This window comes from Halyomorpha halys, unplaced genomic scaffold, assembly GCF_000696795.3.
Source record: "Halyomorpha halys isolate HHAL.00 unplaced genomic scaffold, Hhal_1.1 Scaffold17.1, whole genome shotgun sequence".
Classification (NCBI taxonomy): Eukaryota; Metazoa; Arthropoda; class Insecta; order Hemiptera; family Pentatomidae; genus Halyomorpha; species Halyomorpha halys.
Window position 1 is genome coordinate 1,329,002 of NW_027112056.1, and position 11,339 is coordinate 1,340,340.

Consider the following 11,339-nt stretch of genomic DNA (forward strand, 5'->3'; position numbering starts at 1 on the left):
TGGCCAAATTATTCAAGGAAGCTGGTCGTCTGAAAACTGTCTTGAGTGCTAATGTGGACCATTATGCACAGGTTATTAAATTTTATAATAAAATTTTATGTCAATTTTTTTATGTTGTTTTTAAAATATTCATGCTGAGTTTACTGAGTTTATGATTTTAATTTCAATGTTGGTCTGATGGTAATTTAAAGATTCAACTTTCAATATCAATAATTTCATTAAAATAACAGACATAAGGGAACAAAAAAAATTTTTAAATATTTTATTTTTCTAATGATAAAAATTAATTAACTCATCTTTTAAAGTAAGTATTTTTGTCTAGTATATTTTTTTAGTTATCTAATTGGGTGTAATGAAAAACATCTTTCATATACATTCAATCTTAACTAAGAAATTTACAATTTAATGATGTTAGCCAGCTTCCTGTTTAACTATAATTTACAATTTATTTTCTTAATATTTAATTAATTAATTTTTAAAGTTTAAATTACAATATTTATAATATTATCTAGAATTACATACAATGAACCTTAATATTTCATCTAATATTGTTGTTATATTGTTATTATCTGTTTTTTAAATTTGAATCAAATTTCCTGCCATTTCTATGCTACTTTCTCTTTGTATATGAAGTTCTGTCTCTCTCAAGCCTCCAACCAGGTAACCCATAGCTGCATTAGAATTACTCATCTTTTCTTTTCTTTATTCTTCCTTTTCTATTGTTATCTTCCATGAATACAGTACATGGAACAAAAAGTACCAGTTTAAGGTAAGACAAATTATCTAATTTCTCTTTTTTCATTAAACTAACCTGATTCAACTTGCTCATTTCTTTTCTTGAACCAGCTTAAACTTAAACCCCCCAATAAAAACAGAGATCATTCAATTGCTGACACTATCCTTCTTTTATCTAGTATTTAATCCTGAAGATTGGCCAACGGTATACATCATTAAATTGGAAATATGTGATGAAATAATGATTTATTGAGGAAGATGATCTTTACAACATCCAATCAGATCAAAAAACTTACTTATTGAACCACTGACATGGAAAAAACAATAAGTCAAAAAAATAAAATGTGGTTTTATGAAGTTTTCAACAATCTTTTGGCACTCTTAAAATTCCTTATTATTACTGAGGTATTGTCTTTCATAGGTCAATGCCTTATTAATCCAATTATTATATTTAACTAATTCAAGATTTTTGCTCTTTATATTGTTAAGAACTAGATTTTTAATATACCTAAAATGATTACCATCCAATTAAAATAAATTTATCTTCTAATAGTTATTATTTTCAAATATCTAAAGATATTTAATATAACTATTATAAATAATGATTATTAACTAAATAAAAAAAATAAATTTTCAGGTTGGAGGTGAGGCTGTGAGACAGTACAGAGAAATGGATAGCGAGCTAATGGAAGTATCCATATCAACAATCAAACTACTAGCTACTCCTTCGCTATTTCCTTCTGGGCGCTTAAAACTCAAATGTACTGCATCCATCTATTCCCTGTACTGGCAGACAACAGAAAAGAGTTCAGAAATGGAAAGAGGCAGAGGACATTCTAATGATATTTTCGACAATGACCTTAACAACGAAGATCACGAGTACTTACCATCTTCTGGAGAAGAATATAATGACAAAGGTCCTTACAAACGCTAGTTGTCCTCACATATTAATTTTTATTTGGGGATATGGCAAACAGTCTCATTTTTATTTGGCATGAGAGCATAATTATATTTTTAATTTTGGTCAGAAAATCGACTATATTGACATGTAAAAAGAAAAGATTTTAACTCCTAATAAATTGATGGTTAACTAGATTTACAACAAAAATAGGTCCATCATTGAGTTTTGAAAAGTTAACTTTTATTTCTGTTTTTTTCTATTTCGGGAATAAATTTGCCGACTTACTTTAAATTCATTATTCAATTAGATTTTCATTAATGAATAACTAACATTGCCAATGTTATGGACAGTCTGTTCATCATCAGGAGCCTGTTCTTCAATTTCTTCCATTGTTTTTACTGGTAATTTTTGTTCAATTTCGACTTGAAATTTTGTGATATAATTAAAAAATCCTTTTTACACTGTAAAAGGTGTTTTTGAATACTGTTTTAACAAATTTAATTTATGCATTACAAACTGAATAGTAAGCTTAAAGTGGATTTTTTAGGCATTAAAGGCTAAAACTTATTAATTCTTAACCCTGGTAAAGAAAGACATAGAATAACGTTCATAGTTTTTTGTTTATATAAAAAGGAGAATAAAAGCCTGAGAAAATCCTAACAAACAGAACAACAGAGAGCAAATGAGGATAATTAAGGTAAGTTCTCTGAAAAATTTCTTGTGTGGTCGTTTACTGATGGCTATCAAATACTGCAAAACGTTGTGCCAAAATAAGCTAAATATTTTGATTTTGTAAAGTTACGAAATCAAAATATTGAATATCAGTATCAAAACCTTGAACAAAAATAAAAATAAAAAATGTTTGTTTATCCAGTGATCATTACATACTTATTACTATGGTTTACAGTTTTGATTTAATAGCTTTTTTATTTTTCTTGTTTACAATAAAGTATTAGTAACTTATTTTCTTTGTTAGTATAAAAACAACACTTATATAAGTTGAGTTATTCTTCAAAAGTCATCATTAGATAAAATCTCTAATGATGTGAATATTCAGATAAAAAATGGGTTCTATCAGAACGGAACTATAACTTAAAAGTACTTTTTGGGTCAGTCGACCCTGAAATAAGTACATTCATTAGTCTTATGGCAAATTTAGGTGATTGTAACACAATATTAACCACACTGTCACCCAGGAATATGTCAAGAAAGTAAATTGTATACTTCTAACAGTCACTAATCCCTAAATCCTTAACGGGACATATCAGGATTGATTTTTATTTGGTATTCCAAGGCCAAGATTTTTTCTGCTGTTTGTTTTTTATTTGAGTAACTCTGTCTTTCTACTTATTTTTAATAATTTTTAATATTACTACTGAAAGGTAGCAGTTCTTTTTTAATAAAAAAAAAAAAAAAAGCAGTATAAACCCGAGCATTGGTTATCCCTAGATTAATTGGTTTGCCAATAGTTAATTCATATTGTGAGCTCAAACATATGAAAACAATACCCTCATTATTACGTTAGTTTTTAACAATAATTATAAGTTACGTAATAAAATTTTTAGATGAGCAATTTGGCATATCTAGTATAAAATACCAATAGGCTGAGGTGACAAAGTGAGGTGATGCAACCTGGAATAAAGTGATCATAGAATGTACAGCTTTTTACCAACATCTGTATAGCGCAGATCCAGAAACATCAAATAGAGTGAAAAATCAAATGTGTATTGAGACAGCCTTGGTGAAGGAAGTTTATTCTCAAGAATAATCGGTGCAGGGATGATTTTCCTTTGTTGTAAAGGCAAAGAGAGATACTGTAAATGTAACAAAATCATTAGAGATGGATCAGGTATAGTCGCAACAAAGGAAAAATAGATGAGTGTCGACTGAGATGGTTAAGGTATGTATGGAGGATGCCAGAAAGTTGGGATACCAAATGGTAAATGGAGGCAATAGAAGGGGATTGAGTCTCAAGCTCTGTGCAGAAAGGTAACAGAAGGAAGAAGAAGAACAGATAGAAAAAATTAAAGAATACTAATGTTAGGAATATAAAGTTAATTGGCCAAGGTATTGAAAACAACAAACCCACATATGAAACAAATAGAAAAAGAAGAATTTGCAGCATAATATAATAAAAAAACATAGTCAAGGGATAGACACTTTTCAAGAATTGAGTCAAAAGAAAGAATTGACTGAAGACTGAAGTTCAAGAATGAAGAAAAACAGTCCTTAAAATTATCCACCTTTTAAAACTAGTGATCAATATTGAGTGTATAATGCATGTTCTAGAGGATCTGTCCAAAGTATTTACATTTATAATGGTGTTCGAAAAGGAGATCCATTTGCATGTCTACTCTGCAATATATGTGTGAAAAAAGCTATAAGAGAATCAATGATTCAGACCAATGGAACAATTTTCAATCAGCTGGCACAAATTTGGGCTTTCTTGATGTCATCAACATTGTTGGGAGATCCATTACTGCACTAGAATAAGCCTTCCTTACCACCAATGAAATAGCTAAGAAGTCAGGATTTACTGTTAATACCTCAAAACCTTATGCATGATTGTTGATCAATCTAGAGGTCCTAACAAAGATCCAGGTTGGACCTTACTCAAAGTTTCAATGGGTGGATAGTGTTGGAGGAAATTCAAAGAAGTGATTTAATCAAGATTTAACCTGCTTGGGGCTCAGGATAGGAGATCCACTGCACTTCAATGATTAAACAGGTAGATGTTTGATGAGGCTATGACACAGTGATGGGTAGTCACAGCAAATGAATGAGAAATATTGAATGAAATGAAACACAAACTTCTAGCAAGTCGTATAGTCTATAGATAAGTATCTTAAACTAGTACTATCATAGAGTACACATCTATACTCATTTCAGTGCTTTGATATTTCTTCACAATATTGCTTAAAGCAGTGTTTCCCAAACTCTTTTTGCAGTGACATCCTTCTTGAGCTAAAAAAAAAAATTGAGACCCCCTTTTCAAGCTAAAATATTTTGCAGTACCCTTGTTGAGCGAAACCAAATTTGCAGCACAATTATCCTTAAAGCCTCATGCTTTAGAATATGAAAGGAAAAGAAGGAGAAAAAAACAGTGCAAATTAAATGTTGGAATGGCATTCCCTTGTGGCATAGCTGTCATACTCTTGGACACCCCTTAGGTGCCACATCACACAGTTTGGGAACAACTGGCTTAAAGTACAAGTACTTGCTAAATTTATTCCCTCCACTTGAAATAGTAACATTACTCACTTCAATATAGGTCAATCATAAATTTAATAAAAAATGTTGGACCCTTATAATCAACTTTATCATAAACAACTCATTTAACTAGAACTAATCATATTCATTAAATGATAATCTATTTTCAAACATTAGAAGTAGAATCTCTAATCGAGTAAAATTTATTTTAGCATAAACGCATACGCCTTCAAATTTATATAACAGGCTGTTTGCCATAATCCTGATGTTTTCATTCAAATTTTATATAATAAATGCAAAAATTAGACAATTTTACAAATTTACAGTAGATTCTCCCTTTTAAACCCCATTATCTGTGTAACATGATTGTATCCTTCACTTATAATATAGAAGTGAAAAATTTAAATTAATGTTGTAAATTGTTTCAACATATTTTTCCATATTAACCAGCTTCATATCTTGTCAAAAAATATCTTTGTATGTCAGGTGAAAATATATGTGTATGTATCACTACTATGTTTTATTATTTATTTAATTCTTTATAATAAATTAATCTTACTAACAACATAGCATGCAAATGATATACTTAGATTAAAAGGGATTATATTCAGTGCCCTAGCTAACCCAAATGTTCAAAATGGCGCCAGGCAGTACCCTAGGGGTAATTTTGTACCAAGACCAGAATATTTTAAAAAAATTGGATTTTTATCAAGTTTAGTGTTAATAATAATTATTAGTTTAAGCCATCTTACAGGCATAATGATTATAAGATTTTATTTTATTTTTTTTATATTTATTAACTGAGCCAGGGCTCAGGGCAAAATAATACCGCATTCTCTTTTTTCACTAAATATTTCAAGTGTTTTCTTTCCTTCAATAATATTAATATATCGATTACAGAATTATGAAAATGAAACCTATTTCTACTTTATAATAATAAGAGTTTATTGTTTAAAAAAAAAAAACTTTTATTTTCTCATTACAAGAATCAACCTATAATTCGTAGTACAATAGGGTTTTCCTAAAAGCAGACGCTTTTCAAGCTATCTAAATGATGTATTATTTTTTTTACTGTGAGAAATGTAGATAATCCAGTTTGGGTGTATTGTTTGTTATTGGTTTATATAAATTATTTTAATTTTTTAGTCTTTCAGAATGACAACAGTGGAATATCTAACTAGGTATTGTATTGGCTAACTAATTGGTTTTAAAAAATTAGAAAACATTTTTTTTACTAAATTACTCGATAATGGTAGTATAATTTACCATTTAATATAACTTAAGTAAAGTTTTGTAATAACATTAGTAGAGCTTGAACAATTTTTTATTTAACTATACTTATTCACAACACTCTTCTTCTAATATTTTCTGCAGAATTTGAAATAATAAATTTAATGTTCTTGCTAACTTAAACTTAATTGACAAAAAAAATCCTTTTCTCACTGAACTATATTCCATTATTATGAAAGTATATATCTACAAACTATAATTCTGTATATTACTATATTTCTCTACAACTATATAAATCAGGCTACACAGTAGTATTATGTTGTAGAAAATAGGTTTTATTATTTTGTTTGCAAAATAAAATGGAAGATGGCGGCACTGCTCTACCATGGAATAGCTAGGCGTCCCTTGGGGCTAGTACAGTCCATCCTGGTATCCATTAGTGAAGACACCCTCTCATTGTCTTTATTTATAAAAACCCTCCCTAAAGTCCACAACATATTATAGTAAAGTGCAAGTGCATTATTATATTGTGAAAGCTTAATCATAGGCACAGGCTCTTGGGAAATATTGGAAGAGGAGAGGGAATGAAGGTTAGTGCGAAACCTAGGCTTCACGTGACAAGTTGTCTCAGCTACTACCATCAAGTAAACTATAGCTGCTTCCTTGATAGTGGGTAGTACTTTTAACTGTCACAACTTAAAATCTCGTAATATTAGTCTTACATATAACTCATAAAATGTACTACTTGTTAAGTCCATGGCAATAGTTATATTTAATCATCAGTTTCTATCATTCACTCGCCAAGTTGAACTGTTAGTGAGGTTAGTTTCTGTATCAGCTTGTATGCAACCTCTGTCATACTTTCTCACTGTTATGATTTTACTTGCACAATAGATATCTGTCACGTAGCAAAAGGTGTTATCATGATAACACTATTGCAGTGATCAGTTTTTCACTATCCACAAATATTCTACTGATTAAGACACTCTGACCCCCTTCATAAAGTATTGGAAGGGCAGAAAGTGCTTTGTTCCTCCATTTTCATCACCTATGAACATTACTTTATTTATAATATATTGAAATAATTTATTTATTTTTAGTCAGTTCTCACTGAGCCCTCAAAAGCCCAGACCCCCAGTATTGAGATCTATACTATTATATATACTAGATATATACTTATCAAGACCCCTGACTATATTAAGGAAACTTTTAATATAAAGTATACATATATATGTTCGTCAATTTATTTTTATCATTAGTAAATTATAATGTCTTTTTAGGTTACAATATTATTATTGTTCTGTATTATAACAGAGGACAACCCATTACCACCTATAAAGTACTGCAATTTAAAATATGCCTATAAGATGTAAAGTAAAAATGATATCTTTATTTTTAGTTAGATAAAAAAATCAAATAACCACACCTTAGGAAAAGTATCAACCTTTCTAAAAAAAAAAAAAAATTATAGTAGAATATTATACCTATATTGATAGATGTCAAAACCTATATTTGTTTTTATTCATAAATTTAAGTTCAATTTATTTTGACTATCTACATGTCAAGCTGATTTTCTTCATGATTATATTATCCATTTGACATATGTTTACATTGCATATGGTAATACTGTTTTTTTATTCTTCTATTTACTACTTTTAAAATATGTTTTCTATCTTACCAACAATGCATCACAACAACACTTTTTTTGTGTTTAATTCATATATTCAAACACTATGTTTCCTTATTCAGCATGTAATTTATTCCAGTATTGTTGGGCGAGTCAGAAATATACTAAAATACAAAAATGAAAATTTGGTAAAAAACTTTGTGTATTTTAGTATACATCCGACTCACCAAACAATACTTAAACAAATTAGATACTGATTAGGAGGATATAGTATTCTAAAAAAGATTCAAATGTATAAATTAAATAAATGGTGATTTTATCATGATTTTTAGGCAAAATATAAAAAAATAATTTAATAAATGAAGATCAAAATATGAAACAAATTATTTAAAAAATATTATTGCAATTATGAGGTGTAGATAGTTGACCGTAGATTAATGATTGGAGAAGTTTGTTGGGGGGTGCGGTCAGCAAAGAACAACATAAATAAACAAAACCATGTTTTTATTTTATGCCGACGTTTCGACCTGAGTTTCAGGTCTTCATCAGGGGTTATGGCGTAGAAGGTTGTTTATTTATGTTCTTATTTGCTGACCACACCCCCCGACAAACTTCTCAATTATTGGAATTAAATGAATATCATCACTCTTGAAATTAAAATTCAAATAAAACGTTATTTTATAATAAAAATCTACTTACCACTGGATTAAAAGTGTCTTTCAGCTTTCAACTGATTGATGGATGCTCATCCATACAGTAAAAAATATTTACAACTAGATTTCAACAGTGGCTTATCCACTACATTTTATTTTAAAACAATAACAAACAATTAGTAAACGATAACACTTTGAACTATAGGTTATTATAAATATGCCTATTCAAAGTTTTGGCAGATAAAAATTAAAAGAAAACTATGAAATGAAGGAGATGGTTTGAGGTGCAGTAAAAAAAGAACAAAAAATAGTTAACTATTTATTTGCTGACGTTTCCCCTCACTTTGCAGGGCTAAAAAAGATACAAAACATCTAAAAATATATTGACAATGTAAGATCATAAGAAACAATAAAGTAAACTAAGGTGGAGTTAAAAACTACATAAATATAAGTGAAAAAATACATACAAATGAACAAAAAGAAATAAAAATAAGATATAAATCTTAAATAAAAGTAAGATAAGACCTTAATTTTCCATCTCTTAGTCTGTACAATTTTTGAATAAAATGAATGAATGAAAAAATAATTTTATTCTGGAAAGTTATTTGAAAGTAAGATTGTCTTAATAAGGTAAATATCAGTAATGTCGTACTGAGGATCAGATAATGAAAAGAATCAGTGTATAAGATATAAGATTTTTTTATTATTGTAAACTTTCACTTCAAATATATGTCCCCTAAGAATAAATACATGGTTCATACATTAAGATTTTTTTCTGGCAACCATTTACAAGTTTCCAGTAATTAAAATGAAATTACATTGGGATATTGGCTTAACTATTGTTTATAATGTTATTCCATATATGCCTATTTATTTGATTAAAATGATGCGGAGGTTTGGTCATACAATAAGTGAAGGAATAGGTATTGTTTAAAGGAAAGAATGGATGAGGACTGGCGAATGGAGATGGCAAGAGAATTCCAGAAAAAGGTTGCATCTATGACAAAGGATTTGCTGAAGAAAGCAGTTCTATAGGAAAGCATATATAAATCAATCAGTTGGGATCTGGTGTTTAATGAGTGAATGGATGAAAGAAGAGTGAGGAAATAAAGGATATAGGTAGGTTTTTTGATTTTAAGAACTTTGAATAGGAAAACACGGAGGAGGTATTGCCTTTAGGAGGTGGATAGAGCCACTTCAACTCGGAATACCAGCGGGAGACTTGAGAGTGCCTAGGGAACCCAAAGATAAATCTTACAAAACAATTCATGAGTCTCTTCAGTCTCAACTCTAATCCTACAGATAGTCCTCCATAGACCAAGGAACTGTAGTCGAAGTGGGAGAAGATGAGAGAGGATACCAGGAGCTGACAGGTGTTCTGAGGAATGGAATTTCGGAATCTTAGGAATTGTTTGAGTACAGATATGGATTTGCGTGTGATTTGGAAAATGTGATTATTCCAGGAGAGGTGTTGATCGAAGGTTTTTATTGTAGGATAGAAATGAATCGGTTGGTTGTTAAGGAAGAGTAGAGGACAGTAGGGGGGGGGGGGGGTTAAATCAATGCTAAACACCCAAGCGTTGATGCTATCAATATCTTCTTGTATCTTTTTGATGGCCTCAAGCAATCTCGGAGGGATGGAAGGATAGATAGATTTGGAGATCGTCTGCATATAAGTATTGTTGTGTATGGTGAATGGAATCAGGAAGATCGTCAATATAAATGGAGAAAAGGGTTGATGAAAGTGAGGAACACCTCGTGTCAGAAGAAGGGGAGAATTTTTGTGTTTTTTTCTCTTATATCTTCTTCCCTATTTTTGCGTGTTATAACATTTCCTGTTCATTTTAAATCTAATAGTATAATTTTTTTTTTATATACATACTTATTATTGTCCATCTTATTTTTATATTCTTTTGTTCAGTTTTATTTAGTTTTCACTTATGTTTAGTTAATTTTTAACCTCTCCTTAGTTTACTTTATTGTATTTTATTATCATATTATATATAAAAATAATTTACTCTATAATTTCAAATTATGAAGATGGGCAGGGCTGCTTTATTTATTTGCCGATGTTTCGCCCCACTTGTAGAGCTTCATCAGAGCTGTTCAAATTTGAGAGCTTTCAAGACTTTGCTAGTATTCATCGTATCTCAGTATGTTATATTGTCAACATATTTTTAGTTGTTTTGTAATGTTAACAAAACCAGAACCCCTCTATCATTAATAATAGTGAATACGAAAATTCCTGAAACATTTAATAAATAGCTGCTTTGTTTAAATAGTTAACATCTGACAAAAAAAAAAAGTTTTGATTTATTTTTGAATAGGACATTTTCCAGGGTGGGGTTTCTTTCTCTACTGGAGTATGCCTACAGACTGTCCCAAAGTAACCCCAGCCTACAGAATACATTAAATAAGAATATTTGTTTTGTCAGATATGCAATTATTAAAGCAATGCAGGAATATATACTTTACGTACAATTATTAGCTTATTTAAAATTAAACACTTTTCTAATCTCGATAATTTCATTTAAGAAAAATTGACTTACTGTTTATTGAAGAGTAGCCTTACTTGGAGAGTTGACACATTTTTAAGAAACTTCACTCATGAATATTTATAACAACTAATTAATGCTCATTTTTATGTTTTTTTATACAAAACTAATCATGATACTACAAATGCCACATTATTAAATCAATAAATGTGAAGGTATTATGCTTCAATAAATATTTCATTCGTAAAACAAGAATTCCTTAAGCGTTTTAAGTTTCTGAGATACATGATTATTATAATCAACTCTATAGGTTTCTTCAAACACTCAAAAAAAAATGATTTGATGGATGGTAACGAGGAATATTAAAATTATTTAAATATAAAAATTATTATAACTGTATTTTGATGAGCAATATTTTATCTTCAATGGCTTTCAAATCGCTCATCATAACTCACAAAGTCAATAAATTTAGAGGTAATGTTTTAAAA

General features: G+C 29.4%; 1 protein-coding gene across 1 annotated transcript in view; it reads left to right on the top strand.

Moving 5' to 3' along the window:
- The window catches only part of LOC106680382 (cell adhesion molecule 2), a 113,159-nt gene that overhangs the window by 94,693 nt on the left and 7,127 nt on the right, over positions 1-11,339 (top strand). The window contains exon 4 of the mRNA XM_067050012.1: positions 1,373-1,652. Within this exon, the coding sequence (XP_066906113.1) occupies positions 1,373-1,652 (280 nt within the window). The remainder of the gene's footprint in view (positions 1-1,372; positions 1,653-11,339) is intronic.